Source organism: Rhipicephalus microplus, chromosome 1 (genome assembly GCF_043290135.1).
Source record: "Rhipicephalus microplus isolate Deutch F79 chromosome 1, USDA_Rmic, whole genome shotgun sequence".
Classification (NCBI taxonomy): domain Eukaryota; kingdom Metazoa; phylum Arthropoda; class Arachnida; order Ixodida; family Ixodidae; genus Rhipicephalus; species Rhipicephalus microplus.
This window is the reverse complement of record NC_134700.1, coordinates 77,624,561-77,647,821: the sequence shown is the minus strand read 5'-3', so window position 1 is coordinate 77,647,821 and position 23,261 is coordinate 77,624,561. Positions and strand designations below refer to the sequence as shown.

At 44.2% G+C, this 23,261-nt stretch overlaps 1 protein-coding gene across 13 annotated transcripts in view; it reads left to right on the top strand.

Moving 5' to 3' along the window:
• Window positions 1-23,261, top strand: part of LOC119178669 (uncharacterized) — a 146,373-nt gene that overhangs the window by 76,824 nt on the left and 46,288 nt on the right. For 12 of the 13 annotated variants that reach the window (XR_005110746.2, XM_037429897.2, XM_037429899.2 and 9 more), the window contains one exon: window positions 20,323-20,453. Coding sequence is in view for 12 of the 13 variants with exons in the window: in XM_037429897.2 (XP_037285794.2) it covers window positions 20,323-20,453 (131 nt within the window). In the remaining variant the exon portion in view is untranslated. Of the gene's footprint in view, window positions 1-17,407; window positions 18,083-20,322; window positions 20,454-23,261 lie in introns of those variants that run through there. The other variant, XM_075869618.1, reaches the window with a different exon arrangement.

Here is a 23,261-nt window from a genome sequence, read left to right as displayed (position 1 = left end):
GTCGTCTGGGTCAAATGAAGTTTTTTCAATAAATGAAGTTTTTTTCATTCCATTCATTCCATTCGTCTGGGTCAAAGTGATGCTGAATCGGTGGAGATATCAGTATATGACTTAATTCGTTGCAATTAGGAGACCATTCCGAGATACTCTAGCTTTCAGCAGCTAGGTGTGTTAAAGGGGCCATTGCAAATGTGTAATTACGAAAGTATCACCGAAAATACGAGCGTAAGCCTATGAAGCTCCAGAGTTTTTTGAGTATCGACGCCTTGGCAAACTCGGTCACAGTGCGGAGCTATGCAGGGTTGGGAGAATGCCCTTTGTGCTGAAAACCTGAGCGTCTGGGTGAGCTTCTGGGTAGCAAAGTGATATCAATTGTAGCCCAGCGTGTGTGAGGCATTCCAGGACCCTTGCGAAGCGCCGGAGAGGGTTATCGAAGACTTCTGAAAAAACCACAATGTTGTCCAGATAGCGTCTATTATGATACAGTAAACTCTGTTAAGACTAATCCTGTTCGAATTCTTGCTTAAGATGAAGAACACAGGAGTGTTTATTTGGTTTCCCACAGACTATGCAAAAGGTGGCAGCGCCCCATCAAAAAGTCACGTGTTGACGTGCTCAACGGCTACATGTGGCCAGACAAACTGTGTAACAGTCCTTTTCTGTTAAGATGAACAGGGCTGAGACAGCTGCACATATTGCGAATTTTTTATACATTTTCGTTTTCTTGCGCCAAGCTGCTACAAAAGCATAAAAATTGCAAAAATTGTGCCGAACTGCGCTAAAACAGTCTCGAAAGCTAGAATTTTTATGCCAATCTTAGCTTCTGTGGGGAAAAAAGGCCGAGTTGACTAATAAGACGTGCCCAAGCATGTTTTTTTTACTTTGCACCTTTCTGGTGATGAAGCTCCCATGGTGCCGCCATAATCTCCTCCAAACTGTTAAAAATATGCATGACCCCGCAAAAATGTGCTGCCGTGCATCGAGCGTGCTGCTTCTATTAGCTAGGCTGCGTGTTCTGGTGCCACTGTCAGCGAGTGAAAATTACCGAGTCAAGTGACAAGTGTGGTGGAGTTTACTCTCGGTTTCTTTGTTTTGCGTAGTGCGTTCCTCCTGTCGCTCTGGTTTTCATGTCGCTGCTGCTTGTGGTCACTTGCGGGTGTGCGTTTGCCATGAGCTAGTAACTGTAAACATAGAGTCATTTCTCTGCATGCGATGCGTCTTTTGTATGCCCTGGCGCATTCACATGGGTTCTCAAAATGGGCTCAGTGAGCGACAGAACACGTGCAACGCATTCCCGGTTTACATTCATTAGATGCTAATTTATTTATACCCATGCCACACGGGCAGAGAAAATGGCATTTACCTCCTAATGTCTTCATATTGAATGTTATTTGTGCGGTGCCACACGGATGAACAAAATGGCACTTGCCCAAATGTCATTCGTCACCTAATCCCATCGCCAGAACTCATTCGGCTGAGAAATGCATTTTTTTGTGTATTTTATTTATACTAAGCACCTAAATAAGTGCTTAAAAACTTATCTTCAGCTGGTAGACGCTGTAAAATAAATGCGACAGGTACCGTTTTTTTTTAATGCTGCGGACCTGACTAGCTTTGGTTTAAGTTGCTACATGGTCGGTTGCAACGTCGTGAAACAAAGTAACAAACGAAATCTAACGGCAGCGTAGTATGCTTACTTATATATTTATTTATTATCTGATGTGTATGAAGCTTGTAAATGCTTGTTTATTTTTTTATTGCTACTCACCGAGCACTCACGAAGAAGGTGCTGCGATCGACATCAAGTCAAATGTAATTCGCTTTGCACGTGTAGCAGCGTTGCTGAAAAAATTGTCATTCGGGAACTGAATGCCTTTGCTACCGAATGTCATTTTTTGTGCACGTGTGGCACAAGTATTAGACAAGCGAGTTCTCATTGCATTTTGCATTGAAAAAAGCCATCGCATGTGAAATCTGCACATCGCTGTCGCTCTGCAGGTAGCGAGAGACAAACTTGGTTATTTGCGAAGCCATGGTGCGGAACGCGTGTACAAACCATTTCAAACGATATGAACGGGCACCACGGCGCTTTATTCATGACTCGTGACGTGTAGGCAATTATTTGGTAAACCAGCATGAATGCTGGTTTGTCACTGCTTTATTTTGTAATTAAAACTCACAACAAGCGCTTTAAAAGGCGACGCTGTACCTTGGCTATGGGCTATACGAGCTTTTAGGCTTGGTTTTACATTTGGTCGGCGGTCGTTCCGCTGTGCAACTAGCGAAATTTGTTTTCTTTCTTTTCTTTTTTCGCAACAAAACCGGCTTCTGTACGTTCGGCGGTTTATTTGCGTGGACACGAAATTCTTACCTGTGGTGCATGGTGCGAGTGCTATGGGGCCTGATAACACATACACGTTGCAGCCCATCAGCGCGTGGCTCTGACGTGGCGCCGCGGGAGTGGATTGCAGCTTCGCATAGCCACATGCCCACTCTTCACAGAGAGAGGGCACAACGGCTACATGTGGTCAGACTGTTACGCAACTGTTACCCACTTTTAGGCAACTATGATTTTTGTGCAATCACAATTTTTGAATTTCTTTTTGAGTGTAATGTGTCTTTTTTTTTTTTTTGGAATGTTTTCAGAGAAGCTAGTTTAAATATATCAAATGTTTGTTACGAGGGCTAGATAGGTCACATGGTGTGTGAAAAGGTAGTGCAGGCTATGCCTGGCAATAATCTGTTCAAAAACTTCCTTCAAAATCTGTTTCAGTGTTATGTGTATCTTTAGCCAATTATTATATGCAATTATTATATCCCAGATTGCTAAGAATTTGTATTTTCAAACTCCCAGGACTACATATTAAATGTCGCCAACCACTCCAAAGCAAGGGTTTTCTGCTCCAAATTTGAAATTTTGCTGCTCCAAAGTGTGCCCCCAATTCAGACTCGGCCGTCTCACCCCTGGATGAACTCTCGCAGGGAAAAATAATGATGGTGATTCTTTGCAATGAACATTCAGGCAAAAAAAAATGCAAAACGAATAACGTTTTGGTTAAAAGACTCAAAGCAAATCGAAAGCTAATTGTGATGTGGAGGGAAAAAGGGAGATAAGTGGAAAAGAAAGGTCAGTGCATAAAGCTAGTATCTCCCTCACCTCTAGCCTGTACATGGAGAAAGGGCTGGCTTTATCAGCAAAAAAAGCAACACAAAGTGTTTGTCCTTTCGAATTATCCTCGCGTTCTTCAGTTCCCCTACAGGAGCACAGTAGAGAATGGAAGATTACTAGAGCTTGGCTAGTAATCTTTCACGAAACTTTCAGCTAGGACGAAACAACAACGAAACAACAAAGAAACGAAACTTTCAGCTAGGACAAATCACAACAAAACGTTTAGGCAGCCACCCAGCTACATTAATGCTCACAAGTTCGCTCTCTTTCCTCGCGCATTTTTTCATTGGAACGCATTACCTGCGGAAGTAGTGAATGCTGCCTCGACGGCTTCATTCACTCAACAGATAGAAAAGATTAATTTCACCATATAAGTGATGTATGCTGAAAATAGTGTCATTTGAGTGCAATTCGTCCGGCTACAAATGTTGAAAATATTCTTAGTTGTGCGCAGTTCTGGTGAACAGCGAGAAAATATATTTGACTTTTCTGTACTTGATAGTTATGTATTCTTTCATTTATGCCCTGTACTCCAGTGTATTACTAGTTATTGCTTGAATGTATTGTTTGTATCCCACTTCTGCATGGGCCCGGGTAGGGCCTGCAGTATCTGTAAATAAATAATAAAAAATAAATAAAGAAGGGAAAATGCAAGGAAAAGGGGGGGGGGGGTACAAAAAAATTCAAACGAAAGTGGAAACGATAGCAAGGAATGTCTGTACATTATAATCAGATTAAACGGAAACCATATATGCGGCACTAGCACTCCTATCAGAGGAGTCAGATGCATTGTCATCGTCGTCACACAATGGCGCCTGAGCACATTCTGTGGTCAGCTTGTGTTGTTTTGCATAGGGCCTGTGTAGGTCGTATCTGTTACCAGTGAAATACAGTAAATTGTTATGTGCCATTTTCATTATGAATGTGCATGACAAAGGAAGGTCATTTTGCACACTATATATAGATGCGTCATGTCTTTTTTTTGCGTGCCCGAGGCTTGTGATCGTGAGTGGTGTAAATGGTGATGAGATCTTCAGCTACATGTCGTTCAGAAGAAGTTACTACGACTTGAAAAAAACAAAATATCTGAACCTCAAAGAAAAGCTTGCCGACTTTTATAAGCAACTTGGCATATATTGGCTTTGTCAAGGTAGCGGTATGCATCGGAGGTGTATCCAAAAGTGATTGCAAAGCTAGTAAAACAGCCTCTCAGAAGGTGGTCAGAAGAATAAATTTTTCATTCTTTGAAGGAAAATTGTGAGTTTAGTTTAAATGTACTGTGCTTGAAAGTATAGTTTTTATCAAGCTTAGCCAAATAAATGCTTTTTCTTGTTTCTTTCCTGCACATTGTAAGTATACTTCATTCAGTGTTTTCAAGCAACATATTTGGGCGTAGTTGGCATGTTAGCATTTGGTTTTTGGGGGCACCTCTGATAAAACGGAACTCCTGATTACACGAACAAATGATCGTTTTCCCTTTGAGTTCCTCTTCAAGGGAGTCTACTGTATAGTAGGCACGAAGGAACGTGGACAAGAAATGACAGAAGGACTGAAAGCTGGGCTAGTTGGTGATAGTACATGAACATATTTTAACAGAGTGCAGGACTATGGGGACGCAGGAGAAGAAGGGACAAACTGCTGTGCTAATGACAAAATGAGTTTTTGTAACAATACAGATATTTCTGTGAACAGTTTTCTGTAGATTATTTCCTTCTACTTGAATTCTATGTTTGTTGAATGGGAAGGTTGCCTTTACTTACAATGCTCTGGTATTTGCATAGGTTCTTAAGTTGCTCCTGTGCTGAGCAACATTTTTCTAGGAAGGGTAGACAGGTCTGTTCAGGAGTATTTCAAAGCCCTAGCATTTAAAATAACTAAATGTGTACATGATTGTCTTGTTTTTGCTCAGGCATCCAATTTATAACAAAAAAGTAGCTGACATTATCCATGCTTTCGAAAAATGTGGCCTGGGCTTGGATTTCACCCATGAGTTACTGCTAAACAACCACCTTCAGTTCTTAGACATTCATGTGTGTCGGAAGTATAGCCCTCGTTCAGCAAAACTGCTCCAGAATTTTAGTTCAAGCCATTCAAAAGTTATTAACCCATCAGGTAACAGCGTGACCATATGGTCACACATATATTCGCAATGCGATTCATTTTATGCAGGTTTAAAAAATTGTGCCAGAATCACAACTACCTACTTTTCCTTCGCTTAGGGTTCCCGTTACTGACAACAGGTGGCAGCAATTTTCTGTGTTTATTTGGGAGCCGCCAAAAAGGCGTGGGCGCGAAAAAGTAGTGCTGCTTTTCGGCGCATGCACATGCAACGCTCCCGCGGGTAGGCGGATTTCTTTACACTATTCTTTTTTTGAAATAGCATGATGTGCGTGTCCCTGTAGAGTACTTATAGTAGGCAACCTACGGTGAGAATTTGAGTGTGATAAACTGATGTTTTTTTGTTTGTGAAAAAGTGCGTTAGTTTACGTGTTACCATATGGTCACGTTGGGCTTTCAGGCTCTGTGTACTGCTTAATTTCGCTACTTTGTTTTAGGCTGTTTGTGGGGCACTTCTGTGGCATTAATGCGCCAATTCATCGTCTGCTCAGGTGGACTTCGGAAGAAATAGCCAGAATACTCGAAGATGACAATGAAGATGTATCAACTATCTACATTGAGCCACCGGAGGCTGTCATCCGCTGCGACAAAGATTCCGCAGATGGGGATTCTAGTGGTTTTATAGACAATCTCAGGAGCAGGCAGCTTCGAGTGGGTGCCATAACCATTCTTTTTGATGGTTGTCGTATTGGTGGATGTGACTCTGATGAAGACGAAGCAGAGTTTAAACAAGGAGACAATGAGCCACCAAAGATATTCTCAGGTACAGGAGATGCAAGTGCTAATGGGAATTTATTTTCAAGTCACAAATAAAAAAATCTTGACCTTGTGAAAAGTACCTGAATATTTCCCAACCCAAACTTCACCGCTAATAGGGACTTTTCACCTGTAGAATTAATCAAGCTCTTTTTGACGAAAGTGTCATAGGTCTCTTGGTAGAACAAACAAAAAACTAGTCTTTATTTTTGAATATGCCAGACCTTGTGGTCACAAAGGAGTAGATGAAGGGTTTTTTGGTGTTCTCATTCTGTCCGGTTACAAACACTTGCCGGGTAGAAATGTTACAGGGACAGTGGAGCTGACATGCATAACGAAATGATATACAACGCCATGCGAAGAAACCGTTTCGTGTAAATCGTGAGCTTTCTTCATTGTGCCGACAATATGAGCCTTACCTTGAGTGACAAGCTGACGAAGTTGGGCCCCCTGATGAAACTTCTAAAGGCAAAGGAAGTTCCTGCACACTTTCAGCTGATGATTCAGTTGAGTTATGACGAAAGCATGATAGAATAATATTGTTACGATTATATCGAGTTTAACTATGTTTATTTACAGGAGAGATCAGGTGGTGATCGGCGATGATGGCGAACATAGGCCGAACCAAGTCAACTTCCTCTTTCTCTACCTTTGTCCCCAAAACATGGCCTGGCTCATACCGTATCAATATGGTCGTCATGGCTGCAAGCAGTTCATTTGGGGAAAACCAATCTGCTTCGGCTACAAAGTGCAGTGCCTGAATGCAAAAAATGGCTACCTTGCAAACTTTGAAGTATACCAAGGAAAGCAGAAAGGCACTGCAACAAGCACGCAGTATAGAAAAGACTTCGGATAAGCAGTAGCGCCTCTCCTTGAAATGGTAGAAGAATTTTCGGTTAGAGTTTGTCATCTGCCATTTCATTTTTATTTTGACAATCTCTTCATCAGCCCACACCTACTCAGGCACCTGCAAGAAAGTAACTAAGAATCAATGGGCAAAGTGAGGCAAAACTGTGTGCTGAAGGAATGCCCATCGCTTGGCCTGATTTGATCAAGCGCAAGACCCGTGAGGTCGAAGAGCACGCGCTTTCACATGATGGGATAATGATTTTACTCTGGACGGACAACTCTCTCATAACAATTGCAAGCACCGTGCATGGCGTAGAGCCCATGTCTTCTTCAGATAGATATTCCCGCCTGCAGAAGAAATGGATCAAAGTCCCTCGCCTTAATGCCGTTACTCAGTATAACAGCTTTATGGGAGGCATTGATCAGATGAACAGTATAGGGACCGAGGTTTGGTCCTCTATGACCATGCGTGTGGCGGCGAGCGAAAACAGAAGGAATCTGTTCAAACAGAGGGCAAGAGCAGAAGTGAGCTTTATTTTCTTTCAACCACAGAGCTTGCCGCACGAGGAACAAAAACCAGGGGCGTGCACATGCACCTGAGCGCGCCAAAATTAATAGGTGGTCGATGATGATGATGCCTGCTATAAACGCAAATGTAGGTGCCTACAGAATTGCAAGTTATGGGAAGAAATGGTGGTGGCTTATATTCACTTGGCTCTGCGACATAGCCTTAAGTAATGGTTGGGCCCTTATCACAGGATCAAGCATTTGTCAACTTGGAAGCAAATTGCTCAAAGCTACCTGAAAAGATGGAACAAGCCAAAGGACCTGGCCGTAGAAGAACGCTTGGTGACAGTGCTCTTTCGGCCCCACAGTGTGACCAAACAGCGCACTTCGTTGGAACTGCGCCTGATGGGAAAAGGCGCAGGTGCGCTGAAACAGCGCAGTGCGCGCACAGTGCCATGAAATGTGACGTCGGCATGTGCATTCCATGCTTCAGTAAATAAGTGCCCGGCAGCTCAATATTCTTACAAGGAAACGTATATTTGCAGATATTTACGACGATTACACGCGACGACAATGCCTGGCACACTGGCAGGCTGGGACCAGTTTGTTTGTTTGTTTGTTTGTATTCTCTAATCTATGGCTCTCGTACCCACTCTGGGGGATTGGCCAAGAGAACATATAGTTTCATATGGGCGATAACTGCATTATTGCTTAAAACAAAAAAAAGGGGGGGGGGGAGTTGTATAGTGAAGACAGTATGTTAAAAAAAAAAAAAGCAACCAAAGATTTAGATAGTGAGAAAAAATAATCAACAACAAAGTAGACACTAGTAGCTACAACTTGATTTTGGGAGCCGACCAGACAGCTGGTTTTGCCAAACCCGATTAATTCGGTATGTCACGGATTTATCCAGAATTAAAAATTACTTTTCGACCCTTTTTTTTTTTTTGAGTATCTGTTAACGTGGGCTTTATGTTGAAAAACGTTTAGAGTCTTGAATAAAATTACACACCGCATCGAATGCATCTCTGTGGCAATTTCCCAAAACAGAGGCACCAAATCTTAGAACATTTTCTGTGGTTAAATTTAAACCTAGCTTCGCAAATGGAATATCTAAAAGTCGTTTCCTAATTAATGCATAGTTACGACATGAGCCAAAATAATGTTCAATAGTTTCTGATTCTTCGCATAACGGACAAAGAGGGGAAAATGTCAGACCAGCTCTGTGTAAATAAAAATTTAATGGGGGGACACGGCACCGGAATTTGGAGATTATAATTTCAAGTTTTTTTGACGGACTCCTCTGGGATTTCCATGGAAATTTGAGGTGCTGATAATCTGTCCATTGTGTGATATTTTCTAAACTATCTGTAAAAATAGCGAATTTCTTACATCTAACCCCTGAAAAGTATTCTAACTGGGACCAGTCTCTATCCACTTCGTAGTCTTTTGTTTCAGGCAGGGACCCTCTACCGCTTTATGCCCCAATCCCACTACTGCCTTGTGGCACTACCCCGCGGCGTTAAAGCGCCGACCCGGCGCTTGTCACGAAAGGGGAGTGTTGGGTGACACATAAGGCTTCAGTCTTACAACGTGCACAACAGTGGATGGTGGTGGCATTGAGTGCGCTTCGTCGACGACTCGCTGTATCTCGTAGGTGAGGTTGGCGATCTTGCGCAGGACTTTGTATGGTCCGTCATAGCGAAATAAAAGTTTTTCTGAGAGGCCGATGTGACTACATGGGTTCCACAAGAGTACGAGAGAACCTGGTGCATACAAAACTTCGCGGTGGTGACGATCGTATCGATCTTTCTGAGAGGCTTGAGAAAGTATGAGTCGTTCTCGGGCAATCTGTCGTGCTGCGTCGGCTCGCTCTATGGCATCGCGGACGTATGTGACAGGGGAGCTTAAACCAGCGAGAAGGAGTGTATCAAGAGGCAGAGAGGGTTCCCGTCCATAAAGAAGGTAGAACGGGGATTAGCCTACGGTGTCATGCCTGGAGAAGTTGTAAGCGAAGGTGACGTAGGGTAACGTTGCGTCCCAGTTACGGTGGTCTGGAGAAACATACATTGACAACATGTCCGTGATAGTGCGATTCAGGCGCTCTGTAAGTCCATTAGTTTGTGGATGGTATGCCGTTGTGAACTTGTGGTTCGTGGAACAGGAACGTACGATATCCTGACGACGCGAGATAAAAAGTATCGGCCTTGGTCAGTAATGAGCTGTCGAGGAGCGCCGTGATGCAATATGATGTCATGCAGTAAAAAGTCGGCGACATCGGTAGCGCAGCTGGTTGGAAGAGCGCGGGTGATCGCGTAACGTGTCGCGTAGTTGGTCGCCACGGCAACCCATTTGTTCCCGGATGCAGAAGTGGGAAATGGCCCGAGAAGGTCGAGCCCTACGCGGTAGAATGGTTCAGCAGGGATCTCAATAGGGTTAAGAAGGCCAGCTGGAAGCGATGTTGGTAGTTTTCGACGTTGACAAAGGTCACAGCTGGCGACATACTTTTGCTCAGAGCGATATAGGCGTGGCCAGAAAAAACGGCGCCGGACGCGATCATAAGTGCGGGTGACTCCCAGGTGACCAGCGGCAGGTTCATCGTAAAGCTGTCGGAGAACATCTACACGCAAATGGGAAGGCACGACAAGAAGGCGGTCATGACTATTAGGGCGCATGTTGTGGCGGTAGAGAACACCTTCATGAAAAAAATACAAGTTCAGAGAAGTGGGTGGAGTAGCGGCACTTAGGCTTTCTATGATGGGAAGTAAATCCGGGTCGCGGCGTTGCTCAGAAGCGATATCAAGAAAGTCTGATATTGATAAGCCGCAAGCCTCGCTGTGGCGTCTGGTGGATCCACTGGATACCGTGACAGGCAGTCGGCGTCTTGATGGAGGTGACCAGATTTATACACGACCGAGAAGGTGTATTCTTGGAGGCGGAGAGACCAACGATCGAGACATCCCGTGGGATTCTTGAGCGAGGAAAGCCAGCAGAGTGCATGATGATCAGTTACAACAGTAACACTGCGGCCGAAGAGGTACGGGCGAAATTTAGCGACAGCCCAAACAAGAGCAAGACACTCTCTTTTGGTGATGGAATAGTTCCTCTCGGCAGGGAATAAAAGGCGGCTAGCGTAGGCGATGATACAGTCACGTCCATGCTGACGCTGAGCTAAAACAGCACCAATTCCGGGGCCACTTGCGTCCGTACGAACTTCTGTCGGGGCAGTCTGATCGAAGTGAGCTAATATTGGCGTAGTCGTGAGGGCTGCAATGAGCGCCGAAAATGCACCACTTTGAGGCGAATTCCAAGTAAATGTGACATCTTTTTTAAGAAGCTCGGTGAGAGGCCGTGCAATATCGGCGAAATTCCGGATGAAGCGGCGAAAATAGGAGCACAAACCAAGGAAGCTCCGGACATCCTAAGGAGAAGCGGGCACGGGAAATTGAGTCACTGCACGAATTTTGTCCGGATCGGGTTGTACCCCAGATGCGTTAACGAGGTGACCAAGTACAGTTATTTCGCGACGGCCGAAACGGCATTTGGAGGAGTTCAGCTAGAGACCAGTGTTGCGGAATACTTGGAGAATACTGGACAGTCGCTCAAGATCGCTTGCGAACGTCGGTGAAAAAACAATTATATCATCTAAGTAGCATAAGCAAGTGGACCATTTGAAGCCGCGCAGAAGGGAATCCATCATGCGCTCAAAGCTGGCTGGCGCATTACAAAGCCCAAACGGCATTACTTTAAATTGGTATAACCCATGGGGGTTACAAATGCTGTTTTTTCTCGGTCCCGTGGGTCAACAGCGATCTGCCAATAACCAGATCGAAGGTCAATGGACGAGAAAAACTTTGCGCCATGAAGGCAGTCAAGGGCGTCATCTATTCTTGGTAAGAGGTAAATGTCCTTCTTAGTGACCTTGTTGAGATGTCTATAGTCGACTCAAAACAGCCATGTGTTGTCCTTCTTCTTGACAAGCACTACCGGGCATGCCCACGGACTAGATGAGTGTTCGACGATGCCTTTGGCAAACATTTTCTCAACCTCTTTCTGGATGACAGAGCGTTCGGCAGCGGAGACGCGGTAAGGGCGGCGATGAATTGTGTTGGCATCGCCGGTGTTGATGTGATGGGTCACAACTGATGTCTGGCCTAAAGGGCAGTTGTCAAGATCGAATATGTCCGCGTAGGATGTCAACAGACGGTGGAGGTCTTGTGCTTCGGAGGGCGAAAGATCTGGCGCTATCATTTTGGCGATTTCAATGCTTGACAGGTTGGGCACAGTGAGCAAGTTGAAGTGCGGAGTAGGTTGCTGAGCCGACAGTTCAGAAATATCACACTCTTGCAACGACGACATGACGTCTAGTTTAATACCAGCAGGCAGCACGTGCGCGGAGAAACCAAAGTTTAAAAGAGACAAATGGGTCTGGTTGTGGCGTACTCTCACCACGGTGTGCGGGACAGCAATGGAGTGCTTTAGCACAACGTCGGTAATAGGTGAAACGACATATTCACCATCGCGCACAGGCGGATCACACACGAGCTGCACGTAAGTCGCGGCTTGTGGCGGAAGATGCAGGAACTCGGTGGCACAAAGGCGACTTTGAGCATCATGGGCAATAGCGGCGTAAAAAGGCAGTTCCAACTGAAGAAGACCCGTCGAGCAGTCGATAAGGGCGGAGTGCACAGAGAGAAAGTCGAGACCAAAAATCACGTCATGTGGGCACTGCTCAAGCACGGTGAACAATACAACGGTCTGGCGCCCAGCAATACACACGCGAGAGGTGCACATGCCGAGAACGGTAGATGTGCCCCCATCGGCAAGTATTACTGCACACTTAATTGGAGGCGTGATCACTTTTCGCAGTTTAATACAGATGGCAGCGCTCATGACTGAAATTTGCGTGCCAATGTCTATGAGGGCTGTAACGGTAACGTCATCCACCAAAAGGTTCAAAATATTGCGGCGTGTAGGAATCGTCAACAGAGGATTTGCAGAACGGGTCGTTAAATGCAGCGTCACCTTCGGGAGCTGCATGGTATAGTTTCCCGAGGTTGAGGGCTCAGGTCGTGCAGGGGACCTGGATTGAGAAATCATCGGCGAGAGAGATCGGCGGCCTTGGGGTGATGGTGACTGGCTGAACCTTCGGCTTTGAACAATAGTAGGAACAGGCTGTGGATCGTACAGAGTAGAAAAGCGGCGAGAATTGCCTTCAAAGCGACGCCATGTCGCAGTGTTCCGAGATGAATTGGATGTCCAACGATTGCGACAGTAGCGTGCAATGTGGTCGGCGCGAGAGCAGTGAAAGCAGATTGGTCTATCATCCGACGTTCTCCATTCAGCAGGGTTCCAGTAGCGGGAAGGGTAGCGTGAAGTGTACACCAGACTCTGGTTAACAGAAGCTGAGCTCTCGGTAGTGCGAACAGCGCAAACAGGTGCGATGCCGAGATTCGCTATTTCTTGGCGAACGACGGCTTGGATGAGGGAGACGGTATGCGTTGTCTTGAGGACCGTCGGAGGCGATGGCTGCAGGAGCCATTGCTTCGAGTTCGCGGCGAACGATTCGGGTGACATTTTCGGACGATGTAGCTTGCGTGAACTTGGGGCTGTCTTCGCAGGTTGAGGTGGCTGCAGTATTAGGCAGACGCGCAAACTGGCGGGTTATGCCACGGTTCTTGGCGTGCTCAAAGCGCTGACATTTCTTTCAACCGCGTCGACGGTGGCGCAATCTTTAACGATCAACAGATTAAAGGCGTCATCGGCAATTCCCTTTAATATGTGAGCGATTTTGTCAGTTTCGCTCATGTTCTCGTCCACCTTTCGACAGAGGCCCAATATTTCCTGTATGTAAGATACATATGGTTCCGTTGATGTCTGCACGCGACATTCCAGGTCTTTCCTCGCGGCCTGCTGTTGCCCAAATGGCCTGCTGGATAACTCCACAAGCTTTAGTTTCCAAACGTCCCAGCTGGTCAACTCCGACTCATGCGTCTCATATCAGGTGAGCACCGTATCCCGCAAGTAAAATACAACGTTGGCCAGCATCAGCGTAGGGTCCCATCTGTAGTATTCGCTCACGCGCTCGTACAATGCGACCCAATCTTCAACATTCACCTTGTCCTTGCCTGTGCCCGAGAAGATTCCGGGGTCTCGTGAAGGCAGGAGAATCAGAGGAGGCAGCTGCTGCTGCTGCTGCTGCTGCTGCTGCTGCTGCTGCTGCTGCTGTTGCTCTTGTGGGTGGGCCTGTTGAGCCATTGCAGGAAAATGAAGGTGGCGACCACTCCGAAGTTCCGTGTTGGTTTGCCGGGAAAGCCAGGTAGGCGTACCCCGCACCTCCACCAATAATCTTACAAGGAAATGTATATTTGCAGATATTTACGACGATTACACGCGACGACAATGCCTGGCACACTGGCGGGCTAGGACCAGTCTCCACTTCGTAGTCTTTTGTTTCAGGCAGGGACCCTCTACCGCTTTATGCCTCAATCCCACTACTGCCTTGTGGCAATATTTTTCACAATATGTCAGGGTCAGAAATAAAATTTTTTTGGTGTGTCATTTTTGCTGTATCCTAAGAGCCCAGTGTGACGATATGGTCACGGGCTGTAACTTCTAAACTAGACATACTCGCACAAAGTTTTAATGCGCCTTGCATATACTATAAAAAAATGCATCTGCTTTGACAAATCTTAGAAAAAAATAAACCGGCCCCTAAAGGCTTAAAGGCCTACTCCGGCGATTTTTCAAGGTCAATGAATCTTAATGAAACTCGCTGGGTATGTTCCTTTGCTCAATTTAGTCCTTTATGCCAAATCACAGGATTGAGTGATCCACTGATCGTTTGCAAATGAATTTTAAAGATTGTCTTCAAAAGCTCACCTCACTTGCCAGAATTATTGGCAACACTGTCTGTGTGACGTCATGTTTGGCATGTCAACGGAAGTGACGCAGCCGATGGCATCGCTACTTTGGCCGCTACAGCGTTTATTGTGCTTTCCACAAGGCGACGGCGGTGGTGTTTGGCACAGGTATAGCACGGGAATGCTTTCTTCCTTCCTCTGTAGTGTTTGGCCAGTGCTTCGCTGGACTGGCTTTCACAGTTTTCATACTCCGTGCCAGCAGAACCAGTATACTGTCTCCGGCTCTACCAAATAGTACGTCATACGCAGACAGGGCGCTCGGTTGGGTTTTGGTTTCGGTATTGTACATTTTTGCTTATTAAAAATTATTTTCGAATTTCCTGAGCATTTCAGCTATTGGGCTCGTGACAAGAGTGTCTTAGGAACATAGAAACACCATAACTTTGACATCGTCGAAAAATCGCCAGAGTTGGCCTTTAAGAACGGTAAAGCTTTTTTTTCATGTTTGCATTCTGCACGGTTTAAGTCTTCCTCTCATCGGATGGGCACCAGCTTCTCGGAACAAGTGACTAAGCTAACAGACGTGGGTTTTCTGGACGCTAACATCTGGCAAACTGTTCGCAAGTTGACCAAGCGATTTAAGATAAAAACAGACAGTATCACTACTCATCCAGTTCCAGAGCACAGGAATTCCTCAGTAATACTTTTGTACATACACAGATTATCCCATAACTTAAAGAATGTTGCTAGCCGGTTTGGAGTAAGTGTAGTTTTTTTTGTCACATAGTTAAATAAGGTTTGTGGGATGGTTGAACAGAAACTTACGAAGCACAACTCAGGAGTATCTAAGGAAGGCTGTGGGGTCAGACGCACGACTTCTTTAGTATAGAGTAGGAAAGGTGCCATGTATCTTTTGACGTTTTGCTGCGGTCGCGTGTACATAGGTTAAGCAAGTAGATGCATTAACATTAGGTTGTTGGAACTCGGGCGTTCTTTGCAAGAAAATGTTGCGCAGTGCCATTGCGTTCCTATATTTTATGAAGCTAAAGCTCTATTGACACACAGATATCAAAGCACACGAGAAATTATTGCTGCATATAATATCAAAAAGAGGGGTGAATAATGCATTAGCATGCCTTCTATAGCCCTTCATGATAGCAAAGTTAGGTTCTTAGATGGCACGATATCTTAAATTTTCTTCTGTTTGAGAGTACACGTACCGTGTATCAAGGTTTTTTTGTGTTCAAAATATCAGATGACCTATTGTTTTCTTGTTTTAGCGTGGCCACATGGGTGTGAAGGTTGCAGTTTTTTTCCATTTTTGTTTTCATATATGTTTCATTGCGACTCAGCACTGCGATTCTTCCCTTCTTCTTTTGTGTCCACGTAGTTATGCGCTGTGTTAAAAAAAATGACAGGAATGATACGAACTCATAACTGATTTGCATCATAGGTAGCTTCAAGCTAATGCGGGAGTCACATTGGTGGTAATCCTCATTCCAGAATGACAATCAACAGTCAGTAATCAAATCTTGTCTAACAAGTGCAATTCGCTCCGATAAAGATTCAAAGACGGCACACTGACACACTGGACATCCTTCATGTTTATGCAAAAAGGTTGCCTAGTGTGCCAGTGTGCCGTGTTTGAATCTTTATCGCAGCAAACTGCACTTTTTAGACAAGATTTGATTACTGATCATCATGTGCCATTCTGTAACGGTGATTACCGATGCGAGCAGCTACCTAGGATGCAAATGTCTTTCTAATAAATCAGTTTTCGTTGGCACCAGCCCTGTCGTTTCTTGTCCTCGCTGCTTCGTGCCTCCTATACTATAGTAGACCATGCACCAACTAGCACATGTGCCACTTGAGACTTCGAAGTACGTTGTCCATCAGATGCTCAAAGGTTGCGGGTGCATTGCAATGGCCAAACGGCATCACACTGAACTTGTATAAGTTACCAGGAGCTACAAATCTAGTGTTGGGATGGTCGCCTTCATCCATAAGTATTCGCTAGTATCCTGACTGAAGATCCGATGAAGAAAAGAACTCCAGCTCTCGCAAATAATCAAGCGCGCTATTGATTCTGGGTAACAGAAAACATAATTGCTGGTTGATCTTGTGAAGGGATCTATAATCAACAGAATAAGATACTACCGTCCTTTTCTTTCACAAGTACCACCAGGGATGCCCAAGGGCTGGGCATATGACGCCACGGCTAAGCATATTAGTCACTTAGTCAACAACAAGACGTTCAGCTTGAGAGACCGGGTAAGGACGCTGGCACAGGGGTGCATGGCTACTGGTGTCTATATGATGAATGATTGCAGATGATTGGCGCAAGCTCGTTTGCTTGTAGTCGAAACACGTCCAAAAGTGGTCGAGAAGCTGCAAGAGTTGGGTTCGTTCAGCACTCGAAAGGTCGTAAGCAATTGATGGAAGGTGTTAATGAAAGATGTGTTGGGTGTGGTAACAAGATTAACGTTGGTGACCTGGAAGCTTGTTGCGGGATGAGGCAGTGGGCTAACCCAAACTCAATCAATGTCTGCAAGCTGCCCTATACAGTTTTCGCAGAATATCGTGGCTGCGACCAAAAGCGGGTTCGGGTCATAACTAATTATGCCGGAGTTTTCATTCAATCATGAAAAGAGAAGAATAGCAAAGGGGATAAGAAAGTTCTTATGAGAAGTGAATGCTTTGGACTGTTTAAATTCGCAGTAAAAGAAGCTTAGTTGCAAGACATTGGCACAAGAACAGAAGACATAGCTGGGATGTTTGTGTCAGCGATGACGACTTGAAAACAGTGAGTAGTAGTTGGTGGGCTATGCAAATTATAGTGATTTCATACCCGTGCCGTCCACATCAAAGTGCATATAGTTGGATTTACTATGCCATTTTGATAAGAGAGGCATAAATTGCTTAACACTTCACAAGAGCCTCAGGTTTCATGATATTTGTCAGTGGCATTTGTACCACCTGTGTATCAGTACTTGTGCAGCTTAATTTTGGAACCATGAAAGTCACAATCATGGACCGGAGATTATTCTGCAAATGAAACGGTGCTTATGCATGCCTCCAGATGTCGTGCGCAGGTTGACACAGTGTCTGTTGTGGAAGTCGGCTTGACAGCAAAACGTGGTCGCTGCACAGCCTCGTGACTTCTGGGGCAATTGGTGACAGGCGAATGGGGCAGCCGTTGATTCATCGGCGTATGTTGTCTGTCCCAAAATCACTGCTTGTAGCTTGTTCCGAGCGTTGTGTAGCATGCAATTAAGGCAATGTTCAGGAGTAAGTACACATCGGCTGCTAAAATGTCAGTCACTTCTGTTTTCAGATATTGCGGAAAGTAATCTAGGAAACATAGAAGAAGGTATTTAAAATGATACCGATTTTTTTTTAGCATTATGACCATAGCAGGTCAAGCAAATGGTGAAAATGTGCCATTGTTTCACCTAAAATGCATTGATCCTCATCCAGAAGAATTTAATTAACCTCTGTATTTATCCCTTGTTCTTTCATATTTTTTTTCTCTCAGTGCATCTGGGCAGTGCATCTGGGCTTGCAGTGATTGCCCTTTAAAAGGCCCTGCCTCTTTTTAGCTTGTGATTCCTATTGTCCAGCCTAAAATTTCTTGCTTGCTTTCTTAAAATGTGATCTCACCAATTAAAGCTAGCCTTTAGTTGATGCAGCTGCAATTTTATTTTGGTATGCACAGCTGTCAGTAGTGGCCCCATCCCGGGTTCAGAAGACATTCACTCTGGATGGATTGGGTTTACCAGTGTAGCTGTTTAGCCCGCAGCTCTGAGGTGACATGGAAGAGGTCAGTCTGGTAGGCAAGACTAAGTTGTGAACATGCCTAACAACATCCAAAATACTGTGCACATTCATTCATAACTACAAAGACCAAAATTACGCTTTCTTTCTTAAAGGCAGCTTCATTTTTAGACACAAAGGCATCGGCAACTTTTACAAGCCACCTTATGTGGGCTTATGTTGCCTGTTGAAATATCTGATGAATTCCAGAGACAATCCTTGTTGGATTGAACAGATAAAATAAAAGTATACCAGTGCTGCAGCTTATGTGGGCTTATGTTGCCTCTGGAAATATCTGATGAATTCCAGAGACAATCCTTGTTGGATTGAACAGATAAAATAAAAGTATACCAGTGCTGCAGCTTATGTGGGCTTATGTTGCCTCTGGAAGTATCTGATGAATTCCAGAGACAATCCTTGTTGGATTGAACAGATAAAATAAAAGTATACCAGTGCTGCAGCTATAACAAATATTGTGGGTTCCCATTCAGTGTTTCTGTTAGTGGATAGTGTGAGAGCAGTGTCTGAAGTCACCATGGCTATTGCAAAGAAGTGAGCAAGCATCAATTAAGAGGCATGCAATGAGATGAAGTCACTGTCTTGTGACCAGGTATGGTGGTGCTATGTGTATGATGATGTAAAATGTCTACAGAAATTGTTTTATGCAGACATTCATGTCATATAGATCAAATAATGTATGCACACTCATCACATAGGCAGTAAATATTGCCATTTAATCAGCCATAACCATCTTTCAGCAATAACAGAGGCAGATGTGAGGATTTGAGCTCACAGAACTTACAGGTTCGTTTCGTTCTATTGATTACAAACTGCATTTGTAAGTACAAATGAGAGGTGCCTAATGTGATTATGGTATAACTGTAAACTACACAGTTATGGTTGAGTCTTTCACGCAGGTTTTCTTACTGCTTAGTCAAGTCTGTGCTCCTTCACTGGTCACAAGATGTTGTGACAGATGGGCTGATACATGGTTTAATTAAGTTAAATATAAAATGTCAAACTCTTTGAGGATCTGTGTAGGTTAGTAAGTGTATCAAAAGCACAATGGGTTGTACTCATTCGTGGTACCTTTATTACTATTATGATAATTGGAGAAACTCGCTTTGAGAACCCCTGCACATGGAAACATGATTCGTGAGACACGATATTATGCATTAAAGGGCCAATCAACAGGCTCCGACTTCTTTTTTTTACACCCCCCAAAGAAGCTCAGTAATTCATAGTGTAGACCGTAGAGATCACATTTTCTGAATATTACAGAGCTGTGTGCCATGCAGAGCCTCCATTTCGAAAAACGATGCCCGTGCTCGTTTCCTACGCCTGACCAATGCTCCTTCCACGCGCAGTGACGAAAACTCGGCGATTGACAACGTGACACAGCACGCAGCTCGTCGATTGGTCTACACCTGGTCCCAACAAACAGTAGTGAAGTCAATGATAGTTCCTGTTCCCACCCACAGCAACGACAGAGCTATTCAATCATACGATTTGCGAAACTTCTCATAGGATCCATGTATCAAAATCGGGACATGTCACTGGCCCAGTTTTTGGGAGTGTGTAGATTGTCACGCCACCTGTTGATCAGCACATGCACTATTAAGTTCACAGTTTGTGTTTTGTGTTGCTATTCATTGGTAGCGCGGCAGTCTGCCTCCATAAAATATAACTCCTAAGAAATCGGGCAACTTCATGTCTGGGTTTCGGAACACAGTTTTGCTGCAAATCGTTATCGACTGCAAATCGAGCGACTAAGCTGCGGAGAAGCATTGGCACCGGGTAAATAGAATAACAACCAGGCATCGTAGCAAGCGCAAGTGCGTTGCGACTGATCGAGTTAGCCACTGGCGTCAATTGCTGACGTCTTCTAACATTGCTGACGTCTTCTAACATTGCTGAAGTGGGCGGAGTGGACGCCTTCTTCTCCCTTTGAAGGAGAAGGGTGGCGAGGCCATGCAAAACTTTGAAACCAGCATAACGCAATGTTGTAGCCCCAGTAATTTTCTTTATATAGCATGTATTCGTACAATTCTTGCGGCAGCATGTTCACGAAGTAAAAGTGCACATATTTCTCTTTCCAACAATTTTTGGGCTTTGGGGTTGTTTACTGGCCCTGAAAAAAAAAATGCAAATAGTTCAGGGCTATATATAAAAACTGAGTTAAAAGCACTGTGACATATTACACCTGCACTGTATTGGAAAAAATGAAGCATTAGTGTTGTTTTATAGGGTCCAATAGACATGGATAGACAAGGACCAGCTGAACCTCAAGACCTAGTGCCAGCGGTTGTCCCTCCAACAACGTCAACATACAGCACTGAAACTACTGGAGATGCAGCTGTTATTGATAGTGACAAAAGGTGAGCTGTGGCTTGCCGACTGATAGAAGGTGATGGGTTATGCAATGTTGTTAATTTTCGTGGTGATACTGCCCGGGCTTTAGTCATGTGTACTTCCGTCACATTATAACAACATTAACAACAGGTTTCTAAGCCAATAACAATAGCATAAAAAGGAAGGATGTAAGGCAAATCTTCTGTTGCACATGCACATAAGACATCTTATAAATCACTAGATAGACCAAGCAATACTGTGCTACTAACACTATGCATAATGTTCAGCCTCAGTCTGCCTGGAAGGAAGAAAAAGTTAGTAGTACTCACGTGTCGCAATTATCCTGTGTTGGTTACTGTGGCCACATGTGAGTATGAATGACAGATTGCCTGTGCAGGTGGGTTTATATGAGTATGATTGCACACGAACACTTCTGCTTTATGAGATGTGAAGGCATCTAAATGTGAGCGGATGCAAGGATGAGTGTGGTTGAGGCTTAAAAAGTTGTATTGTGTCATTGTATATGTGTGAATCTATAAGCTGAATTGCTTAGTATTGACTTCTGTATGACTAGAAGTGAGAAAGTGTGCGATAGCATGTATGAATGTGAGTTCATGTGAGTATGAATGATAGTAACTACTAAGGTACTGTTTAGAGGACAGTCATCATGAAAGTGAAGGTGTACCTGTAAACCTTTTTGAAGGTGTACCGTAAACCTTTCAGAGTCGATAATGTAGATGTATACTCTCTTCAAGATCTTCTAAACGGTCAACCACGTACATGTACACATTGCTTGCATGCTTATAAAGCATGCCTCTTTCTGTCATTTTTTTTTGCTTGGCGTGCGCTGCCATGTTGTGGGAGTAAATGGAATTTTTTTCCTACACTCGTGTGTCTCCTTTTTTTTTATGCTTTACTACAGTAATGCTCTGGCTTGTGCATCCGGCCGAGCGCAGGTGTTTGGCAGCTAGATTTGGTTTCGTTATTCGGTTGGTTCCCGCTTTTTGTGCCTGCAAAACGGATGGCTGTTTGATTTGCAATCGCTTAATAGGCAGCCGCTTTGTAACTCTCTCGCATATTGCTGCCCAATATGTGATGATGTTCGTTTCCATGCAGGCGCTGTCTGACGTGGACAGTGCCACTCGCGTAGCATTTTCTGTGTTGGGTACTCACAAAAACCATCTACATTTCGTTGTGCATAATACAAAGGAATATTTTATCGTAGGTTTTTGGCTTGTTATTGCTTTCTGGACATGCTAACAGCTGTGTAGTTTTTTTTATTGCATTCAGTCATGCAGTTTGCTTGCACTATAGAAGTGTGTGCCAGTTTTTCTACTGGAAGCGAGTCTAGAGATTGTTCCTCGGAATTATCATTTCACTGCCAAGTGAGAATTTGATTCTTTGGATGTCAGGTTGTCATTCTAGGTGGTACGAGTGACAACTCAAATGTTGATGAGTGAACGACATCTCTAATGTGTGCTCTGTATGTTGTCAACTGGATCATAGTTGACCTATCACCTTTCGTGTCCCCAATTGACACTATTTCATGCACTTAGTTTTGTATGTCTCCGAACTACATGAAGTTTTATTGCAGTGCATAATTTTTAACAGGCATATAAGCTTTCTAATAATTTGTCTTGCTGTTACTAATATGAACCATGTGTATCTAATAACAATAATTTTTATTGTCACCTTATGACCACCCAAACAAAACAAAATTACGATTGCTTTCCGAAATATATTTGCCTGAATAATATAAATCAGTGATAAAAAAAAATAGACCTTGGCAGGCTGCATATGGCAAAAGAGTACGACCCTCAAAGGGTGAACATTCAGTATGAGCATGTGTGAACATAATTACCGTATTTACTTGCATAATGAACCCACTCACATAATAAACCAAATCTCCACCTTGATCCTTGAAAAAGAAAAACTTTTTAATGTATCTATTCACTTTATTTCTGTATGATAGTCAGTGCCGTTGACGATCGAAACAACGTTAAATCAAGCCATTTTCTCACAAAATAACGACGCAATAAATGTCAAAACATAGTTTTGCAACCATGGTAAACATTTGCGAGCCGTGCAAGCGCCGAGGAGTCATTGATAATTTGAAGTCGAAGCGCCAAAGCGCCATCTTTCGAATGCAGAAGAAAAGTCTGCTGATAGCGCCAGGCAAGTACAGCGGCACAAAGACGAAACACGTGGCCTTCAACACAGCCAGGCTAGACTGCACCTGCGCGCTCGCTTCTTATGGCCTTCGCATCGGGTGTAGTACATGACTCTCGCCAGTACTTTGAGGGAGGCGCTGTGACCCTGAACCTCTTCCGCCGCTCTGTACAGCGTGCGCAATGCCAGCACATAAGTTTGGGTGCACTTCACTACTTACCGTGCATTGAAAAACAAGTTGTTTAGTCGTTGAAGACGTGCGAGTTGTTTATGGCATTGCTCATACCTGATGATGCTGGGCTTGGACCTATCTAGCTCTGAAGACTGCACTTTGCTGGTAGTGTCACAAATCCCGAAGTGCGCGCATGATCGTAGCCTCTTTGTGACAGAAAGCGCCATATCACACATCCCTCACAAGTTCGTCTGGTTTCGCTGAATGCTTTCTTCCATCACATTCTATTTGATGCAAAAAAAAAAAAAAACACGGTCTTTTTCTCTCCTGTCTGTGCATCTGTTACGACTTTCTTAACACATGGGTGGTGCTTGCTTTCGCGATAGTATTGGATTGCATTTTTCACTTCTTTCAGCAATTGCTGCAACTTCTCGCATTTTGAAGGATGGTGCAATACTTGGGAGCGCAATCTCCCTATCATAGTCTGGCATCG